The sequence below is a fragment of the Oryx dammah genome, unplaced genomic scaffold (assembly GCF_014754425.2).
Source record: "Oryx dammah isolate SB20612 unplaced genomic scaffold, SCBI_Odam_1.1 HiC_scaffold_28, whole genome shotgun sequence".
In the NCBI taxonomy this organism is placed as follows: Eukaryota; Metazoa; Chordata; class Mammalia; order Artiodactyla; family Bovidae; genus Oryx; species Oryx dammah.
This window is the reverse complement of record NW_024070212.1, coordinates 89697285-89724475: the sequence shown is the minus strand read 5'-3', so window position 1 is coordinate 89724475 and position 27191 is coordinate 89697285. Positions and strand designations below refer to the sequence as shown.

General features: G+C 50.7%; 1 protein-coding gene across 2 annotated transcripts in view; it reads right to left on the bottom strand.

The window, feature by feature from the left end:
* SSBP3 (single stranded DNA binding protein 3) overlaps positions 1–27119 on the bottom strand; it is a 164636-nt gene extending 137517 nt beyond the window's left edge. Inside the window, exons 1-4 of one of the 2 annotated variants that reach the window (XM_040231075.1) lie at positions 26963–27119; positions 25892–25964; positions 25608–25669; positions 22754–22838 (exon numbers count right to left, since the gene is read on the bottom strand). In XM_040231075.1, coding sequence (XP_040087009.1) covers positions 22754–22838; positions 25608–25669; positions 25892–25964; positions 26963–27018 — 276 coding nt within the window. In that variant the 5' untranslated portion in view covers positions 27019–27119. The remainder of the gene's footprint in view (positions 1–22753; positions 22839–25607; positions 25670–25891; positions 25965–26962) is intronic. The other variant, XM_040231074.1, reaches the window with a different exon arrangement.
* Between the last annotated feature and the right edge of the window lie 72 nt (positions 27120–27191).

Sequence of the window (27191 nt, the reverse complement as noted above, 5' to 3'; positions counted from 1 at the left end):
CATCTGATAAGCCCTCAAAGTCACTCCACAAACCAGAATGGCCAGAGTGCTCCAACCAGTCCAACCTCCAATGCTGCGTTTGCTGAGTGCTTGCTGTATACAGGGCACGGTCCTGCGTTCCTCACATACTTAACCCTGAGAAGCAACCCTTAGGCACTGTTATCCTCTGATTTTGACAGATGAGGACTCTGAGGCTCAGAGAAATATCAAGGTCATGCAGGGACACTCAGGAAGGGTGGCCTCCCCACTCTCTAGCATCAGAACCGGGGTCTGCTATCTGCTGCAGCATTTCTAGCAGGAGAAACTTAGGAGACAAATCTTACATATTCAACTGTCTTAACGTTATCATGGGTCCCTGTGGCTTCAGATAACATTCTTAGAGACAGAATCATACATAAGTTTGAAAAACCGTATCTCAAACAACTGAGATGGAGTACGGGTGACACATGTAAGAAAGGTGGGTCAGAAGATTAAAAGTGGCTTTGGTGACAGCATTTTGAACACTGATGCCAAAAATGCATGTGAAATGCATTTTTTTGTGCAAGTTGAATACAATATTTCAAAATTTACATATCTTCTAAACGCAAGTAATTAGGAACTTAAACATTTTAAGTAGGGAAACCCACTCCAGCAATGATGAAGCCTCTCTAAGCGACCACAGTTCTGCTCTGCCTCACAGATGCACACGGGCTCCTGCGACCCTCTCTGTGGGCCTCAGGTCCCTCACACGGGCTCCTGCGACCCTCTCTGTGGGCCTCAGGTCCCTCTCTCTCTCTCTCTCTCCAGCGCGCTGGGCCACACACCCAGGAAGCCATCAGGTTAGAACTCAGGCACCGGAGTTCCCATTTTCATCATGAAAACACAGAATCAAGTCCATCCTTTCCCATATTCTTAACAAACTAAGTTAACAGACAGATTTTTTTCAACTTTCAGTTTCCCCCCCCCAATCTTTGCTTAACCCCCCCCAGGTGACTGGCAACCGTTGCTGTTGGATGATTAAGACAATCTTAAAACAAGAGTAGATGTTTCGGTACCCATAAGTGTGGGTTTGGCTCTTTTAGAGTTTGGCACATCCTTATTTTTAGGGATAAGTTCTGCACACAGAACTCATGAGTAAGAAGGCCCAGGACTACTTAGAGCAGGAGAAAGAGGGGCTTCACCAGAGAAAAGAGTCCCCCAGCTACAGCTGCAGCCCCAGACCCTTATAACTTGGGCAGCAGGTCCCCTCAATTAACACAGCTCCCTCTGAGAGGGCTGCCAACAGTGAGCGCCGAACTTCAAAACTGACCAGCCACCACCTTTGAGGGCCGGGGCCCTGTCTGGCTCCTTTGAGTCAGCGTGCTGACAGCCAGGCCAGGACCTACCAGCTACTTTTGTTTCATGGGGAGCAGAGGAGACAGGGGCCTTGGGCGGCTGGAGGCTCGAGTTAAGTTTCGCTGGTGAGTTTCGCTGGTGAGTGGCGGGGGACAAAGGAAGGAACCGTGGGGGGAGGGGAGGCCGCAGAGCTGGAGGGCTGGGACAAAGGGGACCAGAAACAAAGCGACAGGAAAAGGGAGCCGGCTTTCTCCTCTGAGGAAGGAGCTCTCCACCGAGCCTAATATCTCACTCACACGTCCCCCGGCAAGAGACCCAGGATCCTGGGTTTTAGGAGGTGGTGGCTTCAGGTGTCACCCGCCTGTCTCTGCAGAGCACTGGTTTTCCTCAGCCCCTCTCCTTCCCCCACCCCACGCCTGTCCAGAACCCCTCCTCAGCCCACTTGTTCAAAGTCAGCAAGGCTGCCTTTGATCGGCTGCCTCTCTCCAGCCCCGATCTGCCACCCTGAAGAGAGACAAAGAATTATTTATTTGGAGAAAAGAAAAACCCTTAAAGTGTCAGCCACTGGCAGACATGATACCCTCTCTACAGGAGCGAGGCAGCAGGTGCAAGGTGCTGGGTATTCTAGTCTTCAGGGGCTTTCACCAGCAACACACTACCCCCACCCTCCCCGGGTCCCCTCTGCACCCTCAGCCGCTCTCTAAAATCCCACGGACCTGGCCCTTTGGGGTTTTCCCCTTAAGACCACTGTCTATCTCAGCAGGAAATTGTAATGATTAATCTATAGTGAAGTGGAGCATGCCAAACACTGGGATGAGGTCTGCAATAACGATGGCAAAATCTGAAACGTGGGCAAGGTCAGACCCAGAAGACCCTGAATGTCTGGCTCTCAGCCCCACAGTCAAGGGAACCTTTGGGCTGTCTTCACTGCAGCTCCTGATTTACTTCAATTTGGGTTTGATTTTGATTTTAGTAAGGGAGAGACAGGACACCTTCACGTTTTACATTAACAAAGCAAGTCAGACATCCCCACGGAGGCCAAACCAACCAAGGGGCAGTTTAAGGGTAAGACCAGGAGGCTGTCTGTCTCCTGGTAAAGCAGGAGGGACAGCAGGAGCTAGGCAGGAGCCACAGGAGCAGACCACAGCCCTCCTATGCAGAGCAAGCTCAGCTCCTTCCCTCTGGGGGCTGCGCCCACGCCAGAGTCCTGCTTCTCTGGGCGCCGCTCCATTCACCCAAAGGGCAGAAGACCTACAACATGCCAAGCACGACCCAGGGTGGTATGGCCCCCGCATGCCCACAAGAGCACCCCTCACAGCCCATCAAGTCCTTCATGCCCACTGTTTTAAAATCTAGACTCTTACGAGCACCAACTGCGCGGCAGGCACTGAGGGCTCGCACATTTGTTGGGCCCTTGGGAGGAACACTCCTACCCAGGCAGTGGGGACAAGGCAGGTTTGAGGAGTGGGGAGAGCCTGTACTCAGAAGAGGGAGAAGGGATCAGGGCCAATCGGCCAGAGAGAGGCTGGGAGAGCTGTTCCAGGCTCCTCCCTCCTGTGTGGGCTGGGCCGGGATGGATGGCCAAGCTGGTGGTGGCATCAGGTCAGGGGCAGACCCTCCCCCAGAGCACATGTGCCGCCTTTCAGGGGGGTGGTCCTGTCTGTGGCCCGGACAGTGAGATCACACCTCCCCCCACCTCTTCCCTTGACTATCAGGGCAGCTCCTCCTCGTGGTTCCTCCTCACCTCTCCCCACCCACCAGCCCTGGTCAGGCCCCAGCAACTGCCCCACCAAATAATGAAGACCAAGGATCAGGCCACAGTGGGTTCTGGATCAGAACCAGCTTTTGTCCCCATGAAAAGAACTCCATGGTGACACATCTATGTTAAAAATATTTTTGAAAAGAAAATAGGGAGCAGGAAAGAAGCCATGTGTGGATAGGGCTTCCTGAGAAGCAGCAGCCCAGAGTGGCCCCCCAGCCCGTGACCCTGGCCCTCCCGGGGCGAGATATTCCAGGACAAACTCGCTGACTCACCGGAAAGGGTGGCGCTATGGCGGGCACCTGCGCCTCTCCGAGGTAGCCTGGACCCGACTGCACAGCCCAGCCCCCAAGGGGGCCCCCAAGGAGGGGGATTGTGTTTTTGGTAAAGCCTCGGAAACTTAACTCAGGTTGGCTAAAAGCTTCCTTAAAATCAGTTTTCCCCTCACTCTTTTCTGTCCTTGTGGATTTGTGCTTCCAGTAACCAATTCTTAAAAAATTTTCACTGGAATAACAGCTGTACAAGGACATTTTTGTTCCAACTCTTCTCTGGTCTCCAAGGTACAATCAAATCATCACTTTCTCCAAACTCTCAGTCATACTTTGACAAGGTGCTGGATGGCTCGGCTCCGTGAAGCTGCACACCAGTGCTGGGACCACAGATGTATCCTTTACCATCACTTTACAGACAAAGGAACAGATACTCTGTTATCTTCAAGTGACTAAGTCCAAAAACCACAGACCCAGCCAGCACGACGGCCAGAGGACTGAGGGGGAGGCAAGCGTGACCTAGCTATTTTCCAGTCAAGGGGAGCCAAGGAGAGCCTAGAATAATACATTCAGGTAACTTCTTGGAGGAAAAGCCCATCTGAGCTTGCAGGATGTGCCTCCCATTTAAATATGTGTGGTGAGCATCTTAAAACACACAAGGCCCTGATACAGGGAAAGAATGTCTGTAAGTTCTATGAGGACAAAACACTTGCCCATGTCCTTTTGTCAGGAGCCACACCTCAGGGGCATCAACTATTTGAAGAAGGAAAGACTAGACTGACTGACTATCAGGGGGAAAAACAAGTATCTGCTCTGACTCCTCAGTGGATTCTGGAGTATTCTCCTGAGCTGATAGCATTAGGACAGCCTGACTAGAAAGTGGTGAGTCAAAGGGAGTGAGCATTTCAAGTCCCAGGAAAACCCTGAATGGCCAGCTTGGAACCAAAGAAACCCTCCACCACCGCCACCAGGTGTGGCCAGATCTTCCAGGAAGCACAGATAAGAGCCACTCACAATTAGAAGCCACGACTGCTGCACAAAAACCCACAGCCCAGGGCCCTGAGCCACCCCCTGGAATCCTGTTTATCCTCCGCAGCTAAGCAAACACAAGTCTTCTCAGATAATGCAAAGGTCAACTGTAGATTTGTGTGAGCTGATAAAATCGCCACCAACTCTGAATTACAGGGGGTCACACCATAAAATATTCCTGCACGGATAAGCAGAGAGAGTTAGAGGAATCAGAACCAGCTGCTTCCCATCATCCTAGGTTAACATCCCCTGGGCTTCCCAGGTGGCTCAGCGGTGAAGAATTTGATCTGCTGAGCAGGAGATGCGGGTTCGATCCCTGGCTTGGGAAGATCCTCTGGAGAGGGGAATGGCAACACTTCTGTACTCTTGGCTGGGAAATCCCATGGACACAGGAGCCTGGTGGGCTATAGTCCATGGGATCGCAAAAGTCAGACACAACTTAGCAACTAAACAAGACTCCAGCTGAGTGACACTGTGCAGGACTCCTGACCTTGCACACCCACTTCTCAATCCCCTTCACAAAACATAAAAACCTGGCAAGAGAAGAGTCACAGGGCACCCAGCCTAGAGGCCTCAGCAGTAGACATAAGCTGGGCTAAATCAGTACTGGACATTTTTGCACACATCTCTGAGGATACTTCAGGTCCAAGGCGCCATCAACATCAGAAACCTATTTCAGAAAAGAAAGGCAAACACCAAAACTAGGGCTCAAAACGGGCAGCCACACGTGGACATGTCCTGACGACACGGAGGCTTTAGGGAGCCATTCACAAAGAACAGAACCCCAGGAGGTGGGGGTCCTCGATCACTCTGTCCACAGATCCAAACTAGGTGTCAAGCCCCCGAGTTTATGGGCCCTGTCCCATAGGCTCAAAGATGACTGTGAGACTTTCCTTTAATTAGATGATGTCTAAAACTGAGACATGGGACTTTCCTGGAGGTCCAGTGGTTAAGACTCCTCACCTCCACTGGGTTTGATCCCTAGTCAAGGAACTAAGATCCCGAATGCCAGCCCAGTAGGCCAGAAAGGAAGCAGGAAGTCATCACAAGTGCACAAAGTTCTCGCTCATCCCTAGATGAGACTGGAGCACAGCCCAGCAACAGGCACTCCATTCTGGAAAAGGAACGACAGTCAGGGGCATAAATAAATAGACAAACAAAAGCGAGAGGTGAACAATGATTAGGGATCCCCCATAAAGAGAGAGAACAAAGAGAGGTGCTCCAAGCAGGGAGAATGTCTGTGCAAAGGCCCTGAGGTAAGAAGCCTGGCACTGCCTGGCAACATTTGGTATCTAAGTCTCACACTCCACCCTAATGACAGAAATACACAGTCATAAATTTTATTTCCAAACATACAAGCATTCCAAAACTTACTCAATTTTTTCTTTCCCAACATACAAGGTCCACCATCTCTTCAGAACCTCTCGTTACTGAACAGCTCACATGGACCTTACAGTTCAGGACAAACCTTAGCTCCTAACTGGCCAGTGGTCACACCAGCTGCCCGTCCAAGTCTCCAGAGCAGGCCTAGGCAGGGATAGGGATGGGGTAGGGACGGGGCAGGGTGGGGGCTTCCTAATCCAAAGAAAGAGCAAATCGGCTCTACTCTGGACCGAGGCATAGGCCAGGAAGGAAGTAGGAAGTCATTGCAAGTGCAGAAAGTCCTCAGTCATCCCCCTAGGTAAGACCAGAGCACAGGGCAGCAACAGGCACTCCGTTCCGGGAAGAGAGAGATGGGAGCAATGATCGGGGCAGGGAGAGGGGGTGAGAACTCGGCTCTGGCCCTGAACATGGTGTGTGCTGGGGACACAATGTGAAGTGAAAGTCGCTCAGTCGTGTACGACTCTTTGCGACCCCATGGACTATACAGTTCGTGGAATTCTCCAGGCCAGAATATTGGAGTGGGTAGCTGTTCCCTTCTCCAGGGGATCTTCCCAACCCCAGGGATCAAACCCAGGACACAAAGACTTCTAACTTAAAAGCATTTGGAAGCTCTGTCCTCACCCCTAGTCCCCACCAAAAACAGACTTCAGGAAGAAAATTAATCAAGTTTTACAAGCTTCCCTATTTACCCAGAGCTACAAATCTATCACTGGGGAAGCTTTTAAAATAAACTCTCTTCCAGCACTGTTACTTGCTTTCTTCTGTTTGCCACAACACACACACACACACACACACTCACACTCACTCACACACACACCACTTCTTTAACCTTGGCTGTGAATCCTGAGTTTGAAAGAGAAACTCCAAATTCAGAACACACACCAATCCACCACTTAAAAATACTTCCTGCTTTTTATTCTGTTCTTCTCATTTACCCCTATGTCTAAATGTACCCAGCACAGTTCCCTAAGCAGGGATACCTGCTCAAGAACACTAGCTACCTTTCAACCTCTCATTCCAGCATTTCAGAAATATTCAGTGGGCATCTTCTAGGGCACTCTGCACCACTGCCTCAAAGCAGTCCTACAAGTTGAGTGCAATCTCCATTTTACAATGAGGATCCTGAGGCTCAGAGGTGAAGCAATGGGCACAGGTTACACTGTGGAAAAGGCCCTAGTGGGGGATTCAAACCCAGGTTACTTTACCCAATTCTCTGCACCCTGGTTCCCAGCATCCCTCCCATAGAGCCAGACACAAAAAGCAAAATTGCTTCCTTTAAAAACAAAAAGAAAAGATGACTCATTTTAGATCACCAGCAGCTCTAATATTAAATCTTGAAAACTAGTGCTTGAAAAAGGCCATTTTAACTGGAGCTTCCAAAAAGGATCATAGAAAACCCAGCCAGCACAAAGTTGAACCTGTGCTTCCAACACCAATGATACCACCCATGTGGTTCTGGAGGCACAGGGTCTGCAGCAGCCTTCCCCATTCAGGGAGGATGCCCAGTGTGCTACACGGAGTTGGCACACTAGTGATTGAGGTTAACCTCTCACTGCCGCCATAACTTGGGGAAAGAGAAGCAAACAATGGGTGGCCTTCCTGCAGTGGCCCCTGGATCTTTTCTGTGGCTTGGGGTTCTCCAATTAAAACAACCCACATGCCTAGCCCCTTATAGCACCTAGAGCAGACCATTTCATGAACTCCTAGGAGCTGGAGGGGGAGAGGGGAGAGAGGAGGGCCTCTCTGCAGATGAGGGAGATCCAAGCTATCCATTGGGGTCTGTAGCTGGAAGCAGTTCAGATCTCACTTTCAGTTCTGAGGCTGCTTACAACCCATATCCAACCTCTGCAGGGGAGGCAGTGACACAGTATCCCCCAGAAAAACAAACCGGGAAGGACTTGCTGTATTTTCAAACTGGCCAACCCAAGTGGTCCCAAACTCTCTGGCTGGCTTTCCACACTTCTAAACCCACAATTGGGCCCTCCTATTCTAATTCCATCTTCCTCCCCAGCAAGAAGCCCCTCTCCTCTCTGGCCTCAATCAGTCCCCAACCACTACCTAACAGAGTCCTCTGCCTGCCTGCCGGCATCTCTTCTCCTCACAGCCCCCAGCCCATTCTCAGCGGGATCCTCTACACGTGGTACCTCCAGCCCCAGCTCTCAGCTTGCCTAGGCTCTAAAGCAGAGGAGAAAGAACTTTCATTCCTCCTGTCTCCTCCCCTTGGGTTGCTCGGGTATAAAAACTCTGACATCATTCACAAGCACTGGTGCCTCTGGCCCCACCCTGCTGCAAACACACAGCAGTGTCCTCACCAGATCCTGCCTTCTATTGCTTCTCACCTTGGTCAGAAAACCCCCTGGAGGTGAGAGACTGGGAGAGACCCTAGAAAGAACTTTAACTCAATGACTGAATTGCTTGAAATTCAACTTCTCATTTACAGCAAAAGCAAAGCTGCCAAATGCCAGGCCATCCTTCCTTCAAGAAAGGAAAGGTTTCCAACCAACCCTTTCAACCAAAGCCAGTGTGGCCTCTTAACTAAAATCCCTCCACTCCAAAGAAGGGCTTTCTCGGATTATTTTCCTTCAAAATAACACAATTTACACACTGCATGTCTTTACTTTCCAAACCATTCAGAATTAGGAAAAGGGGGGAAAAACACGTCTGTTTCTATTTGAAACTGTCAAAATTAGCATTCAGTAATTAAAAATCACACCCTTTCTCTTAATAACCTAACCAGCATGATACAATCAGGTTGTGCCAACTCTTTAATCTAATTGACTAATTACAGATTTTAATTTAGTCAGTTACTGAACAACTGTTGACAATTTGTTTTCATTAGGGACAGAACAGAATAAATATTTAGGCTTCCAGTCACAGAGACTCCTGTGATCAAGCTCTCCACCGTGACCCCAACTTCAGAGCAAGCTCTGGCTCCAACAGCATCCTGAGGCTCAGGTACACACGCAGCTCTCAGGCCATTTCTCGGCTCCATCCTATGCCCGCACAAACCCTCCCAGGAGTCACCCCTCTTAAGGCAAAATCCTGAAGTGCAAGCAGCGGCCTCGATCCCCAAAGTACAGGCAATTCCCAAATTCACACACGTCACTCAAGAAGTGGCAAACACTTAAATGCTGTGAAGAAAAATAAATTCAATGCTACATGTCAGTGGCTTTTAAGCAACAAAATAAGTTAACAGTCAAAATAGGTTTATCTGCATTCATCTCACTGGGAAGCAAACTGTCACTAACATCTTTTTTTTTTTTTTTTAAAGACACACGTTTACAGGTTTCTATGAAAACGATCCAATTCTTTCAAAGAGCTTTTTTTCTCTCCCAGGGTCCCTCACTGTCAAAGTCAGCATAAAATTTTACTAAAATAATAATGTGGTTCAAAGGCTAGGAAGGGGGGCCCTGGGTTCAAATCTTGCTCCATTATTTAATGATGTCATAACCAAGGCTAATGACTTCACTTCATGAAGCCTTGAGTTTCTTCATTAAAAGGAGTGAGATAAAAACAGCCTCTGTCTGGTACATGCCCACGAACAGTGCCTGACTTGGGATAAGCATGCAATAAAGGCTGCTTCAGAAATCACTTTTGTATCCTCCCTTGGCTTACCTGGTGGCTCAGACAACAGAGAATCCGCCTGCAATGCAGGAGACCCGGGTTCAATCCCTGAGTCGAGAAGATCCCCTGGAGAAGGGAATGGCTACCCACTCCAGTACTCTTGCCTGGAGAACTCCATGGATTAGACTATAGCCTGGCAGTCCATAGGTCGCAAAGAGTCAGACATGACTGAGCGACTAACACTTTCCCCATGCAACAAATGGGAAAACCAAGACTCAGAAAGCAGATAATGGCCAGTCGAAGCGTATAGCAAGTAAGCGTGGAAGCTTAGTTGAGAAAGATGCTTTCTGTCCAGCGATCCATCTCCTTCCTGGAATGTCAGCTCAGGAAAGCAGGGAACACAGTTCTTGCAGGTGTCGGGATGAGGGCAGGTGTGTTGGGATGAGGGCCCTGCAGCATCCTCCAGAGATGGGAGCTCTCCAACTAGGAACTTAACAGCTGAGGTATCCATTCTCCAGGCAGCATTTTCCCTCACAAGCAAGCCTTGCCTGAACTTTAGTAGATGACCTAGAGCAAACTCTGACCTCTGACCCTCCTGACTTCAGGAGAACCTGAGGGCCTTTCTTCCACCAGAGTCCAACTCTGGCCATGTCAGAACACAGCTCAAAGGAGCCATCTACATTGCTAAGTAGGTGGGGGAAGCAAAGAGGTTAAGTCAGAGGTCCCCAAGCCTGATGGCTCTCACCAAGTCTCTGGAAAACTTCAGGGACTCTAGAGCATTGCTGCTAATTTTTCTAACTCACCACCACCATCAGATCTGTCCCAACTGAAACATACCCCACATTCCCAATGCTTTCTGAGCTGATGAGAAGCTCTAATCAGTAACTATACAGTTCTTGTTTTTCCTGTTTCTTCACAGGAAAATTAATGGTGACTCAACGTATGCAACCTATTTGTAAATAAAACATTTTGAAGCACAGAGTCCACAGCAGGTGGTAGGGGATTAATAAAAAGGGGACCTTAGAAGTGAAGAGATGGGGCAACTCTTCCTTAAGGTATGTGATCCTGAAGCAAGATGTCTCCTTCCTGGGTCACACTGAAAACCAGCCCAGCCCCTTTGTCGCTGGGATACACAGCACTGGTGAGGAACCGGACGACCCAGAGACAGCGCTTCAGCTGGGCTGCCCCTGTGGGCCCACCTAGTCCTGCCATCTGGACCCACCAGAGCTAGGCAACAGGTCACTAATCACTTACGCAGCAAAGAAGCCAAACCTGGTGTTAATTCTCAGGGCGACACTGTGGTACAGTGGTGAAGAGCACTTCAGTTTAAGTCCTCCTTCAACCAACCAAACCTGGGGGCTCAGCTGGTAAAGAATCCATCCGCAAGGCAGGAGACCTGGGTTCGATCCCTGCGTTAGGAAGATCCCCTGGGGAAGGGAAAGGCTACCCACTCCAGTATTCTGGCCCCTGGAGAAGTCCATGGACTGCATAGTCCACGGGCTCACAGAGTCAGACACGACTGAGAGACTTTCACTTTCAGCACTCCTGAATCCAAGTGCCTCAGTTTCCTCTTCTACAAAAGAGGAATAAAAACAGAACTTAACCCAGGGGGGCTGCCTTGAGGAAGATCCAAAGCACTCAGAAAGGTGCCTGACCACACAGTTAGCACGCAATCACTGCGTGCTGTTATGAGTTCCTCCTTCATGAAATGGGAAGAATATCCTATCCCTTACCCAGCCTGAATAAGGTGGGAACTGCATAAGAGCACTTAAAAAAAACGGGGGGCACATAGTAAGTGCTCAATAAACACTAGTTTCCTCCGTTAGAGAGTCATCATTATTAAACTGCAACGCCACACATCAGTAGTGCATCCCTCACCAAGAACCCCAGGCCCCCGCAGCTCACTCCCTGTGGAAGACCCCTCCTCCCCAGAAACGCGGGCGCCGCACAGCCACACACTGTGACCTGTGCCCGCTCTCTTCTCTTCCAGTTCCCTCTGACAAAGATGCTGCTAGCAAAATAATGCCAAAGAAAGTACGTGGCGACAGCCCACTAGATTTAAGTTCATTTTCCGTAGCTCGGGGTCAGAATCGACTGAAGCGCTGGGGTGATCAGGTTTTCTGCGAGGCCCTGTGCGGCGCATTAGTTGCTGACAGACACTCACCGCGGTATTTAAAGTGGCAGCCATCACGACTAACTCAAATTGTATTGGCTTCCCCGACACTGAAATGCTCTGCTGAAACCATCAATTGGCCAATTCAGAGATAACCCGGTGGCTGAAATTCCCTGTCATGCTGTAAAATCCCCTTTTGAAGCGGCTCAGCAGCCCTGAGACCCGCAGGGACACTTGCGCCCAGAGCCGTGGCCAGAACCACCTCGTGTAACACCAGTGGGCGCTGCCAAGAGGAAGAGCCTCCAGAGAGAGGATAACATTTTCTCCTGGAAGCCTTCTAAAAGACAGCAGAAAAGAGCGGCCGCCTGCGCACGCCCGGCACCAGGCCTGCCCACTGGGCTGTCTGCCCCCTCAGCACAGGCCGCACGGCCAAAGCCAAGGCAAGCCCACAGCATCTTCCAGAGGTGGCTTGTGAACTCTTTCCGAATGGCACAGATGCAGACGCGGGTGCCAACCTCCCCCGTGGAGGTTTTCTAAAGTCAGAGGCAGCCACGAGAATCAGGGGCTCATCCGGCCACAGACTTTTGACCAACCACCTTATCCCAGGTCTCAGTTCCCCCTCTGTAAATTGAGAGGCTCTTTCATGATATACATTCTATGATTTGATGATTTGTTTACATTTAAAATAGACCACAATTTACAAACTATTAATATATGGTCTCACCTGGCTTCTGAGCTTCCCTGATAGCTCAGTTGGTAAAGAATCCGCCTGCAATGCAGGAGAATCTGGTTCGATTCCTGGGTCGGGAAGATCCGCTGGAGAAGGGATAGGCTACCCACTCCAGTATTCCTGGGCTTCCCTTGCGGCTCAGCTGATAAAGAATCTGCCTGCAATGCGGGAGACCTGGGTTCGATCCCTGGGTTGAGAAGATCCTCTGGAGAAGGGAAAGGCTACCCACTCCAGTATTCTGGCCTAGAGAACTCCATGGACTGTACAGTCCATGGGACCACAAAGAGCTGGACACGACTGAGCGACTTTCACTTTCACATGGCTTCAAAAAAAAAGAAAAATCTTGAGAGGCAGAAAAACAGACAAGCCTCATTTCACATAATTTCTTATCACAAATAAACCAAGGCTCACAGAGGACAAATGACTTAGTCAAGGCCACCTGAAAGAACCTGATCAGAACCTGATCCCTGGTTATCAAAGTCCAAATCCTATGTGCTATCATGACCCTGCTTTAGTCCCATCACCAACCAGCACAGGGCCAGGCATGCAGCAGGCACACAGGAATAATCGCCCACCAGCCAACTGCTACCCTCGGCCAGCGTGGCCAAAGCCACGCTCTGTCCATTCCAAGAACTCATGAAGCTGCAGCCAGCATCCTGGGCTGGGGAGAGCTTTGCCACACCAGAGTCTGCTCTCCAAACAGCCTTTTGTGACTGGGAGAGAAGGATCAGAGGAAAGCCTCAGACAGGGGCCTCAGGGAGCAGCTGTGCTTCTTAAGGTCAGAGGACTGTAAAACAGAAGTGAAATGTCAGGCGCTTCACCCAAATACACAAAGAACAGGGGACACAAAGCCCGCCTCGGAGCTGTGCAAACAGCTGTCACCGGGAGGGGATGGGGAATTTGGAAGGCTGGGCCAACCTGGGTCAGACAGGATGCTCTGAGACCTATTCTCCAGATTCTTGCTGCGACCAGAGCCTGAGCTCTGCAGATGTTCAGACAACACGCTCCACAGGGGGCCGGGGACCATCAGCCCCCCCCCCCACCTCAACCGCAGACAGGCAGGAGGAGCTGCCACTCGGCAGGGGCAAGTGACAGACTTCAAGTAGGAATCACTGCTTATTCAGCACTCTGCAGGTATCTGCTGGTCACCTCTCACAGGCTCCAGGCACTAAGAACACAGCAGCAAATACCAAAGGCAGAGGTCCCCAGGAACCACCAGGCACCACTCCAGAAGCAAGGCAGGGAATCAATTTGCCCAGGGACCCTCGGAGGCGGGAATGACTCCCTCTTTATCACCCATCAGGACACTGAGGTCAGCCATCACTTGCCACTTGGCCAAAGTCACACAACCTACAGCACCCAAGGTTCAACTTCAGCCTTCTCAAAGTTTAGACTGAGACTCGCAATAAGGCAAATTTTACATGGAAAACCCAGGGCACCTGTTTATTACAGGCATCCATAAACTGCTGAAAAAGAGAAGCTTCCTGAAACAATGCTTATGTTTACTCTGTGATACAGAGTTTCATTTTTTTGTTTTAGTGTTTTGTTTTGCTGCACTGCTGCAGCATGCAGGATCTTAGTTCCCCAACGAGGGATCTTAGTTCTCCAACAAGGGATCGAACCTGTTCCCCCTCTGCCCCCTGCAGCAGAAGCACGGAGTCTTAACCACGAGACTCCCAGGGAAGCTCCAGTGTCTTTTCTTTTAATTGCTGGTTCATGACCTACCAAGTTGATTTCACCAGGCACTAATGGGTCACAACTCACAGTTACCATTCACTACTTGCCCATCTCCATTAAAGTGCATATTTATTTAACATGCTTGATCCCTAGGAAAGGGATCAAACCCTTCTCTCTTCTCAAGGCCTGGAACCTGGCTCACCACCCTCAGGATTTACTCAAAATTGCAATAGGCCCCAAGAGCAGGGGCAGCAGAAAGGGGATGAAGATAAGGGCTCCTGGCCTCAGGAGCTTTCCACCTAAAATAGGGACCCCCGTCACTCTATTTCCAGACAACAAATAGCAAATGAGTAAAACTCACAGAATTACAGGGGGTGGGGGGAGGTAAGTGTTCCCCTGGGGGTGGTCTTGGCAGGCTGGGGAAGGCAGCCGCATTCCAGGCTGGCATCTGCTCTATGGCAGGGCTGGTTGGCAGGGGGTCAAAAATCCCATCTCAGGTACCAAACAGAAAAACCAGGCCTGGATCAGAGGGGGCAGGGGAAGTTCCAGATAGGTCTAGCAAGGAAAGCAGCTACAAGAGGAAGAAACAGACACTGACTACACATCACAGGCCAGTGCTGGCCAGGAGCGTTGAGTCAGCAGTTCATCCACACAAGCAGCAGGGCTGGTTTGGAGGCTGCATGTGTGAACCCCCTCTCCCAGTCACTTGTGGTTGCTTGAAGAAGGTGGATTCCAACCTAGGGACCCAGAGTGCTAATCAACCAACAGGTAGTTCGTGCGTGCCAGGAGCACACCTCTCACACGAGCATTATCCTGCTGCTGCTTCCCTTTAGGCCATCAGAAAGCCAGAACTCGTACCAGGCCTCAAGTGAGATAATAAGAATGATAGCACCAAGAGCTGCCTGGTTAGGACCTGATGCTTTCACTGCCACGGCCCAGGCTCTAATCCCTGGTTGGGGGAACTGAGATCCCACAAGCTGCATGGCATGGCCAAAATTTAAAAGAATGACAGTACACGTTTGTGTGGCATGTACACTGTGCCAGGCACTACACATATCACGTATGCACGTGTGTGTGTTTAATGTGTGTGCATGCAGAAGCTTGTCCAATCCTCGGAACAACTTCAAGAGGTAGGTACAACTTTATTAACCCCATTTCACACTTGAGGAAACTGAAGCACAGAGAGGTTAATTAAGGTGCCCAGGTTCACACAGCTTGGAAATGCAGCCAGGTAGCACAGGGCAGAGCAAAGAGTCATGGACTCTGATGCAGTTTATAGGTTTGAGTCCTACTGGTGACTTCAGGTGGGGCACCTTTCCTCTCTGGGCCTCAGGATACCTCCTTGTAAGATGGGACCTCCAGTTCTCCCACCTGCAACCCGGCCATCTACACAGATCCCATGAAGTACGTTTCCTGACCACCACACAGAAATGGGACTGTTTTCCTACTCCCACCACCAGTCTGGATGCTTTGCATCTGCTCTCTCCCAAAGGGGCAAGTCTTTTTAAGCATTTATCGCATCCTGAGCAGCATCTGTCTCTTCCACTAGACACTGAGCACTTCAGACACTCAGTAATTGGACTGAATCAACACCTCAAACCTTGGCAAGTGTCTTCTGCTCCTGGTCTGGGGGTCAGCTGACCAAGACCTCAGGCTCCTCCCAGGAAGTTGACAGAGATGGCAGCCCACGTGCCCAGAACTAGCTTCCGGTGGACCTACAAAGGCTGACACATGCCTTCCTCACCTTCTCCCTAAGGCCCTTCGTAGGGACTCCTCACTCAATCCAAAAGTCAAGGGAGGCCTGAAGCTGGCCAGAGCAACATACATACCGAAGAAGACAAAGACTGCAGGGCTTTCGAGTCTGGTCACCCTTACAAGCATTTATAAGCAGGCCCCTCACAGCTGGGCTTCCCTGGCGGTTCAGCAGAAAAGACTGCCTGCAATGCAGGAGATGTGGGTTTGATCTCTGGGTGGGGTAGATCCCCTGGAGAAGGAAATGGCAACCCAATCTACTATTCTTGCCTGGAGAATCCCATGGACAGAGGAGCCTGGCGGGCAACAGTCCACGGGTTGCAAGAGTCGGACACAACTGAGCGACAAAACCACCACCACCACTACCCCCACAGTTAACCTCTCCTGGGTGGTTTCCATGCCTTATCACAGCCACCCTCACGGCGGGCTGAGCAAGGATGACCCATGTTTCCACCTCACAGTCAAGAGAATGGACCTTGAAAAGTAAAGACCCCTCCAGCTAACAAAGCGTGTGAAACAAATTTGCATTCAGGTTTCTGTTCGTGTCAAGTTGCAAGCTTTTCCCATCTAACAACTCAGCAGCCACACACGGGAGTGGAACAGGCCCGCTCTGTCCAACACAGATAAGGGGCACAGATGCCTCCAGGGACCATTTATCAGTGCCAGCCCATGCCAGGACTGCCTGTTCTGCCCCTGACAGGGGTGCTGGGGGCAGATGAGACACTGGTATTGAAGGGAGGGCTCCAAGACACACCAGAGGAGCCCAGGCACCAGAGGGCATCAGCGGGTAGTTTAAGTATCCAGTTCGCTAGCGTCAACTTGCTCTCCCAGAAAAATATGCTATCACCATCGTATGAAAAGGTTCTGGGGGAAAACTTTAGGGCTTTAAAGAGAAAGGAAACTAACTCATCAAGCACTGGCCACTGAGAGACAACCATTTTACATATACAATCATACTGAACCCTCACAGCAAACCCATCCAGGAATCACCATTTCCCCATTCTACAGATGGGGACACCAAGGCTTCAAAAGTCCGCCCTGCCAGGAAATGACAAAGTAGGAACGAGAACTCAGGTGTCCATCCTAGCCAGGAGGCAGAACCCAAGCCCTTCAAAATCCAGGGGATTCAGGGTCCAAGGTGGGGGAGCAGGGGGACGGGGTGGGGTCGGGGTGCAGGAATCGTAACACCGGAGAGATACATTTCTAAAACTCATCTCAGCAAGACTACAGAAAACCCCATTACCCTGGCGAATCAAAAACAATCATTATTGTCTATTTGCTGTAAGCTTCCAGCAACATGTATTAAAGAAGTTTATGTGAATCATCTAATGCACTTGTGCCGTGGTCAGAATTATTACCAAGCTAAAAAAGATTAATTTTTCTAAATACTCTAAACCCTAGACACTATTATAAAGGCTACAGCTAGTGTAACATTTCTGTTATCTTGGCTGACAGGCCCTCAAACACACACGCCTCCCCTTTGCCGCTCTGGCTTAAGCTCATGCTCACACACACACACACACACACACACACACACACTCACCCACAGAGGTGGGAAGGTCGAGGGAAGGGGCAAGGCAGCTCTGGCCCGAGGTCCCTGCTGGAGAAACCGCTTCCCTTGGAAAATCTAAATGGCCTAAGGGATGCTGCAGGGAGAGCTGGGTGTCTCCCGGCTCCCTTGGAGCGGTGGCTGGCACTCAGTTAACTCTTGGTCCAAGTCTGCAGAGGCTTAGCTAACAAAGATGGCATTATGCACAGACGGGAGCGCATGGCTGGTCTTGGAGTTCAAATGAAGTGACCACTGCCAAAAACTTTGTTTGGGTCCCCACCACTCCCCCCGCCCCACCTCCCGCCTTGAAATAAAGGGCAAGGATTTGCAATTTGGGGTCTTGCTGCCACTTGAAACCCATTAAGGTGGCCACACTGCCCGGGTTCTGGCAAAAAGCAATTCCAGTTACTCATTTAGTGTTTAATTAGCTACCGATGGCGGAGTCTGGCAGCCTCTGGGGTTAAGAGGAGCTGCAACAAGCAGGGCGGGAGCCCGAAGAAAGGCCACAACACGGTCTGAGCTCCAAGTGAAGCAGGGAAAGAAACAACTGTGTGTATGTTTTGTTTTTATAATCTGCCACACAAGGGTGCCAAGGGTCAGAGCCAAACGCAAGGCCGTGAACTTGCCAGGACTTCTGGGCAGATGGCTAGACTGGCTTATCGCGGGGGAGAGCACGCCCATAGCTCCTCGGAGCTGCCCCTGCCCGCAACGCCACCCTCTCACGCCCCTGCTCCCAAAGGGTTCTGGCAGCCGTGGACACTCCTCGCCTGGCAGGAACCTCAGCTCAGCACATCCAAGGAGAGCCCTCTCAAATATCACTTTGCTATTTCAAACCCACCAAGGACGCTGGACCCCTGCCACAGAGCCACAAATACCTCAGCTCCCGTCCACACCCAGGACTCCGGGGTGCTTTTTGACTTTAACCAACCCGCTTGGAGAGACAGGCTCACAGCTGGGGGTGCAGAGTATGGGGGTCAGCTGAGTCCTGCTGGGGTGTGCATAAGGGTAGGAGAGAGGCTGACCTGAAAGGGGTCGAAAGTCTTCAGAAAAGGGAAACTGAGGCTCAACACCTGCCAAGGTCATGGACTCCATGTCCACTCTGAACCCCACATTCTTCACTGGGGATGACGGATGGGGCTTGGGACAGCAACCATGAGCCTACTGAAATCATGCACAAAGTCTCCTCTGTGGGGATACATGCATTTTCTGGAAAGGAAGGCCATAGCTTTTCTCGGATTTTTGCTGCCAAGACAGCCACTGCAACGTAACAAACTCCCTTCCCAGAGCCTGGGTCCCATCTCTGCCAGTGACTCTGCAATTCACCTCACAGGGGCTTTAATTCTCCCCTGAATTATTTCTTCAGTGACTATACATAGGCACGCTTTGGGTCAAATGCAAATACCTTCCCTCTGTTTTGTAGGAATTCTGTATCAAATGAAGGTTGTCAAAAGCTAGGAGGTAGAATCTGAAAAACTGGGAACTGGTCCCAGCTCTGCCACCTCCTGGCTATATGCCCTCAGACAAGCCATCTCAACTCCAGGCCTCAGTTTCTTCATCTGTAAAATGGGGGTCAGATTTAATAATAAAACCTGATCACCTGGCAGCTATGAAGTCAAACTACAACCATGCAATGATAAAGAGTTATGTAAAGTAGAGCAACCTGAGTGTCACTGCTCTCCAGCACCTTCAACTCAGACACTGAGCTGGTGGGTGGGAGTGTCCACTCCAAGAAAGGCCAGGATCAGACAGACATTGGTGTCTAAGAGAACCCAAGGGCTTCATCAGCATCTGAGAACCTCTGCTCTGGCCAGAGGAGAACAGCAAGCAAACTGCAGCCTGGGTCCCTGTGAGACTCCTCCCATGGCCTCAGGGCTCTGCTGACTTCAGGTAAACCCAATTTCTCAGAAAAGTCCATTCCAGGGACTGAACCCGCAGCATCCCTCATGAGTTATGTGTGGTCAACGTCAGGGCACTCTGGCTTATACACAATGAGCCAAGCAAACTGAAGCTGCCAGGTGTGGAGGAGCGGAAATAAGACTGTGACTCAAATAAAAACTCACCAATTCAAAGAAAATTTTAACCTCCTCTGACTGAGTCACCTGGTTCATTCCCAGCCTTGTAGCCTGGCTTGGACCAGAGAGATGCACCTTTGAGGTCACCACACCCTAACCCACCACCAGGAAGCAGAGACCACCTGCCAGGAACACAGACTAACTTCCCTAGGAAAGCCAAGAGCAGGATCTTCCATGATGAGTTCCTTCCCAGTCCCATGGGAGTCCCTTCTCACCCGTGCCCCACACATACTCACTACCCACAGAGGCCCAAGCAAGTACCTGAGCTTCACGGACAAACCATGAGAACCTCTGAATTTCCTTGGTTGAAAACAGAAGGCCAGTTACCACACACTCTTATTTATACTCCACTTTATCTTCTAAAAAGGATTTAAGATAACACACATTCACACACATTAAAATCACCTAATTCAAGACGATCCAGCAAAAATGAGTCACTGAAAGACCATCTTCCAATATTCTACCAGCTATTCCAAACCAGGTTACTCACTGACCCCAGATTACCAAAATATCCCAAAATGGGTATATTTTTCTTACCCACAGTTCCTTAATCCCTTCATCCATTTAGTATGTATGCCTACCATGTGCAAGGTATTGTGGGAGCTATAGAAACGAATAGCACTATAGATGACTAGGCTCTAGCATGGAAAAAATTAATAAGCTGTGGTTAGAAAGATAAACCTGAATGGGAAGTTGGCCGGAATAGGTGCAAATACATCTGCCGTGGACCTCTGGGGCCAAGTCTCAGCAGGGTTAGGAACACAGATTCTGGAGTCACTTATGACCTGTGTTTGGATCCTAATTCTTACAGCTATGATAACCATTCTGTGCCTCGGTTTCTTTATCAGCAAAATAGAGTTAACAACATGCCTTCTCTCCCAGGGCCACTGGCAGCCTGAAACGAGAGCTTGAACCTAGAGCACTCAGCACAGGGGCCCAGCACGTCGAAAACCATCAACAAAGGCTTTGGACAGGTGGTTTGTACAGACACTGAGAGAAAGAAGTGATCAGAGTGTGCATGCAGCAAAGTACCCTGAAGTCCTCCACAAAGAAGCTAAAAGGTGATATGATGGATAAGAGAGGCACTCACTCCAGCTAAGAGGAAGGCAGCCCAGGAAGAGGCTACAGCAGTAACTCTAGCTGGAAGGAGTTAGGGCAAAGAAGATGGTAGCTGTGGGACCACATGAAGATCTGAGAAGGACACAGAGAAAAGAGGGAGGGTTCCTTTTTGTCAGTTTCTTAAATATTTTTTAAAATTCCCATTGCTTCTCTGTCATCTCTGCACTTCAATGCCCATCCCCCCGTAACTCTTTCACAGTAAAGATGGTCCGTCCGTTCCCATGCCCCATTCATCACTCCAGCCCTCCTCTCACATGACCTGACTCTCAGATCACATCACATCAAGTGGATCCCAATCCAGAAGAAAGGATCCCAAGATCTGTGAATCCTGGGCCTCAATCCCTGTGACTTCAACCCTTGCTAGCATTTTCTAAAGGTCTACACCAACTTCAGCAATCTCTACACAATTCTGCTGCCCTCCCTCAACAAATTACTGAAAGAAAACCCATGCAAACTTTCACTGCCACCATACTGTTTTAAGACTGCAGACCAAACCACAAACTGCTAAAGAATCTTATGTTATTTACTAGGGAGCTAAACTTAGTTAAAAATCATTAACGTCTCTAAAAGACAGCATTGACATCCTACGTCAAGAGAGTAACTTGAAATAGGTATCTCCACCAATCCCTACTCTAAGATGGAACCATCTGCATAGCAGTTAAATACAGGCCACAGAGGAACTGGCTGTCCACAGGTTTAAACACAGAACACACACACACACACACACACATGATTTTTACTAAGTAGAAAGGTCAAATTCCCCAAGTATTTTTATATGGCTAATGTAACTCCTGGCCTCCGCCCCCATCCTCCAGCCTCCAGCTCAGGAAACCCTATGATCACCACCACCAATTTTCCCAGAAGAACCACATCACAAGTGAACCAGCCCTCTCACCTTTTATTACTAAAAGTTCACCAGGCCATAAGTACCATTTTCCAGCTTCTCTCCTTCAGCCCTGGAGAGGGCACAAGAACTGGTCAATCTCCTCAGCATCCCACACCAAGGAGTATTAACTTCACAGTCAGCAAAATTTCATCACATTGAATATTCTCAAAATCAGGGAGCCTCCAGCGGCGTCTCTAAGTCCTCATACTACACAGAGAAATTTTCACCACAAAGATACTCAGGGCATGGGACTTCATCACTTGTGACACTCAACCAAACGGGTTCTGGACTCCCAGGCCAGTTTCAAATTGCACGCAGGGGATGAACATGGCTTGGACAAGTGAGTGGTCCCTGATGACATTCAAAAAACCAACTTCCGTGTCCTGGAGCTCAAGGGACCATTCCTCCCCACCTCAAGCACAAGTGGAAAATCAAATAAGCCACCTTTTGAGTGCACATGTATGCACACACATTAGACACACACACACACAAACACTTAACTTTCTACAAGACCAACAGGAAGCAAAGGAGGCTGGGAAGATCTTCAGACCCTTCCCCTTCCATTCCACCCACCTCCAGAAGATCCTAACCTGCTTCACCTGAAACAGTCAAAAACCTGACTCCACCCCAATTGGAGTCCACTTTTTTTAAGGGGGGGCTCAGTGGGAAATGGACAGGCAGTAGATCTATCTCTTATATGCATTTCATAACTCTTAAGAAACTTACCCAGGGAGAGGGATTGATAGAGTACAAAGCACTATACAATGTGATCAAACTTTCTTCACAAGAACATTGTGAACACACTATTATGTACCAGCCAAGGACCTCAAAGTATACATCTTGGTGGACACAACACAAGGCCCCCACTCACAAACACACAATGTGCACACATGCTGCTGCTGCTGCTAAGTCACTTCAGTCGTGTCCAACGCTGTGCAACCCCATAAATGGCAGCCCACCAGGCTCCCCCATCCCTGGGATTCTCCAGGCAAGAACACCGGAGTGCGGTGCCTTCTCCGAATGTGCACACACATACACACACCCACACCCAAAAACATAATCTGAAAGATCACTCTGTGGAAAGTAACCTAAGAAACTATTTCACCAAAATCTCACTCAAAACACACCTTCTACTCCAAAACAAAAGTTTCATATCTGCTTTTTATTTTTCTTGACTGTGGTCAACTTTTTCACAAACCTGCACCAAAGAGGGTTGGTCACCCCCATCCCCCAGCAGACTGCTCAATCAGAACATAAACCCCACAGGGCTGAGCCCTGCACAATGCCATTTAATGCTCCAGATAGGTATCTATGCTCTTCTGCATAATTACAACATTATGAAATACCGTTTACCAAGTTAGACAGCTGCTGGAGGAGGGTACAGGGCGAGGGAAGCAAGGAGGTGGGCAGGATAGAAAGAAAGGCAAGGAGAAAACAAAGACCACTGCCAACTGGCTGTGTATTTGCTTTTGGTACTAAAGAAGTTCAAGCTATCCAACCCTGTAATTATTGCCAGGATTAAAAATTTGTTACTCACGTAATCATGAAAGGCTTTTGCTTCACTTGAATGTTCACAAGTGTCTCGCCTTTCAGGAGCTGCACAGTAAAGGTCCCAAAATACGCTGCAAGTCGAAAAATAAAATAAGATCAGGTTACTAATTATTACTTGTGTGCCCAATGGCAAGTGTACAATGCATGGTACTAATAGCACCAGGTCTCCCCAAGGCTCAGTCCCACCTTTTCAGCCTTCATTGAGCAAACTCAGTCTACAAAACAAAATGGACCCAACCTCTTCTGACAGCCTGGCATGTGTAGTAAGAGCAATAGTTCTCACCCTTCAGGCACCTACTATGTGCATGCCCATGACACTGCTTGTAACCCCCAAAAGCTGTAAGGTGGGTGATTTTATTCCCACTTTACACACAGGACAACTAAGGCTCAAGCCCATTAGTGCAACACACGCACGGATGCCCAAGGAGGACAGGTAGGAATCTGGATGAAAATCCATGCCCGTCTCATCTGTACTGCTATTAACACCCCCACCTCCACCCAAAATGGCTGCATTTCATTAAAAGATTAAATTGTCAAAGTCACGACTATGATTCATATACACAGAAACCTGGGTGACTCCGGCAATAAAGAGAATCTCCAGGTTCTTAACCCAGAGCCCATACCCTGGAGGCGTTTGGTGTGGTGTAAGGATTCTAGCTGTAGGAGTGGGTGACGGGTCTTCTGTGCTTTTGTTTTCCGAGAGGAGCTGTGTGGTTGGGGCTGGTGGGTCTGGCCACCACGGACCCCTGCCAGCTCACCCACATTCTCACCTAGGCCCTCCCCCAAGGCATTCCTATATAAAAACCATTCCTCCCCTGCCCATCAAAGAACATAAATCCATCACCCAAAGGTGAGGTTATGGATGGCCAAGTATCTCGTTTTTCCACAATGACATAAAGCCCACTCCCCCTCAGACAGCCACTTGTCCAGCAAAAGCAGGGTTGGGGGGAGATTTCCCTGCCTAACTCCCCTCTGTGATTTCTGTATGGTCACCCCAACCCTCTGCATTATGTGAAAACAGACAGACAAATCCTTTGTCAACCAACAAAACCCTATACAAACATGAGGTCGTCAGTGGTATCAACAAGCAGCCTTAGAAACCCTCTCCAGGTCAAGAGCCGGAGGCTCAGGGATAGGAACTCGCCTGAAGGGTAAAGTGTGCACCAGAGCGGAGGTCTGACTTCTGGACCAGCGCTCCTGTCGTCATTATAAACAGCCAGCCCAGAAGAAACCATCTCAACCGCCAGTTCTATCTGTCAGCGGACAAGCATCTCACTCCAGGTGCGCGAGGAACGCAGCCTGGCCCTCTTCAGATCCGCTCCACCGCTTCCTCCCACTCCAAAGGCTGCGGTCATCTGCTCGGTGTCAAATCACAGAGTCCCCCTGCCGAAGCCCAGCACGACACACTCTAGTTCCCAGGGCAGAGATAAGGTTGGAGAAGTTGTGTATGTGTGTGTGTGGGGGGGGGGGGTGCAACACAATGATTAAGCACAGAACAGGATAATCGGGGACTTTTATTAACTGCAGAGGGAGGACATTCTACTCCTACTAACAGCAGAACATTCCTTTCTGTGCTCTGAGGCTGCACATATTTGATTAACTTCCTCTACATGCTACATTTCTAACACGACAAACTCCCTGGCCCCTTCTGAGTAATTTTTACTCATAAGCCTAAGTGTCTGCAAAGTCCGTGGTGGCCAGACCGGCCAGCCCCAGCCACACAACTCCTCTCGGAAAACAAAAGCACAGAAGACCGGCCACCCACTCCTACAGGTAGAATCCTTACACCACACCAAACGCCTCCAACTCTGCAGTTGCGAGGTTGGCAGAAGTAATTAAAAACTCATCTTCTCTGCAGCAAGTTAGAACAGACACTTCATCCCCCTGCATCTCAAAGACACTTGAAACAGTAACCCGAGCTGGCGGTCAGGTAAAAGTGCTAAGATCCCAAGATGGGGCAGTGAACTGCAGCAAAATATCAAAAGCCACTCTGCTCTCTTTTCCTTTTGAAAAAGATGTCAAAGACTCCACCAATCGGTCCCACAAAACACCCAAGTCTTACTCAAAGCAACTGCTCCCGCTAAACCAAAGCAACTGCTCCCGATAAACCTAAGCCTCCCTCCTGGGGGGCTGCAAACCAGGAGCAGATCTCTGGTGGTCCCAGGCAGGCAGGGCCCAGGGGCCTGTGGAGAGGGTCACAGAAACAGCCCCCAACTACCAATGACAGGCATATGCCAGGTCTCAGTAAAATGAAACCTGGAGGTTTTTGGGCTATTTAGAGGGGTGGGGGTTTGGGGGCGGGAACATCCAGTCAGTCTGAATCAGTATCTTTAAAGGAAGTGGCAGCCTCGTCTTGCTCTTTCTCAGGGTGCCTGGAAAAGGTACCCATGGATCTTTCTCTCAAAGTTTCGAGCTTATAGAGGAAAAAGGAAGGGACAGGCCAGTTGTAAAACAGACCTGGTATCCCCAGCACCGGTCCTGCCCCACCCCCACTCCAATTAAAGCAGCATGCAGAATTGACAAAAATCCTTTCAGGTTTTTTCCAAGTCCATGCTTACTGCTTCAGAGTGAGATGTAAAAAAAGTAAGGCATTTCTACTGCAACAGTAGGCATGATTAGTCTCACCAGTGGGAAAAGAGGAGGCAGAAACTTTATGCATCGACCTCTTCTGCCCTTTCCCTTCTCTGCCGGTCCTGGTCTGAGGGCCCAGAGGCGCCCTGCTCTCTACAATGCTGAGGACTAAAGCACAGGGAGCCTGCTCCAGACCCCCTGTCTTTGTTCACTTGGACCCCAGGGCGCTCAAAGCAAAACAAACACACACAAAACTACCACAAACTCACCACCACCACGAGTGCAAAAACCCAGGCGGTTCTCCCAACGTGATGTTTTTTTCCCATCGAATCTAGAATGGAGAGAACAGAGACAGCTCAGGGCAGCAGAAGGAAGGGGTGGGCTGGGGGCTTCCCGGAGCCAAAAGGCTGTGAAGACCAACTAACAATAAATGCCAAAAGGTGATAAAAATTCAAAATGGTGGCCACAGTGGCTGTTCCAGAAAACAAAGGCTTTAAGAACGATGGGGAGGAGGGGGTGTCAAGAACTGGATGACTGGGGGAGTTCCACTCACCTCCGACAAGAAGGTCTGTGCAGACTTCTGTGCTCCTACGTGCAGTAAATATTCGTAGACATATAAAGCTAACCTGGAGAGTGGGCAGGGGGCACAGAGAGAGAGAGAAGGCGTCAGATCACACTGGTGCTAGCTCCTGGACCGTACCAGCCGGCTTCAAACCCTGTCCGTGCTGTGCCATTGTGGCCCCGACCAGAGGTGAGCAGCTAGCTCGGTCCTGCCTGGGGCCAAGGGTGCGAGCAGTTAGGGGGTGGGTACCAGGAGACGCGTTTATTTCAAGCCGCGGGGGCTGGAAAGCAGCCCCCAAACTTGAACTTCCAAGTAGCGTCGGGACCAAACCAACCTAGGTCTCTCAAACTCGCAAACCGCCCGACCCCAGAGCCTCGCTTCTTTTCCCGACCTACTCCTTGCCACCGACCCACCCTCTCCCCAGTTTTGAGGGTCCGAGGAGACTCAGTCCTGGACTCCGGGGTGCTCCGCGCTCTGGAGAGGGCAGCAAAGCGCCGCCCTCACCACCTCCCCCCAAAACAACTGTCCCCCAAGCTAGGGCCAAGCCGGCGCCGCCGTCCCTGCCCAGCCCGGCGCCCCGGAGGGCGCGGGGCCGGCGGTGGGGCGGAGGGCAGGGAAGGCAGAGCGCTCCTGGCCGAACAAAGCCCCCGGCACGCACTCCTCAAGCCGCGGGCGGACAAAAGGAGCCTTTGGGGCTGCAAGAAGCCACGCGCCCCCTGCTCGCGCCCGGTGGGCAAAGTGCGGTCACCGCCGCGAGCTCCCCGGCCGGGGCGGATGCCCCGGCTGGCTCGCAGGACCTCGCCCACCCCTCTCCGCGGGCCCCCGCGCCCGGCACGCCCCGGGGCCACCAAGTGCCCCCTCCCCGGCGGCGCCCCCCGACGCCCCAACCTCAGCCGGCTCCCAACAATGGGCTCTCCCACGCCGCCCGCTGCGGCCTCGGGAAGGGGCCAGGCTGGCGGCGCCGGGGCCCGGAGCGCAGCAGCCCCCGCCCGCCCACCTGCCTCCCACCACCCGCCCGCAGCCCGGCGGCGGCGCGGCCGCCACTTGGAAAATAGGGCTTACTTTTCCCGAGCCTGCCCGTCCGAGGGCACCGCCGAGCCTTTGCCTTTGGCAAACATGGTTTGCAGAGAAGAGGACGCCGAGCCTCCTCGCCGCCGCCGCCGCCGCCGCTACCGCTCCGGCTGCTCCCGAGCTGCCCCCTCGCTCCCGGCCCCCTCCCCGGCGCTCGCTCGCACACTCGCTCGCGCTCTCCTCGCCGCGCTCCCCTCCCTCCCCCCCGCCCGCCGGGCCC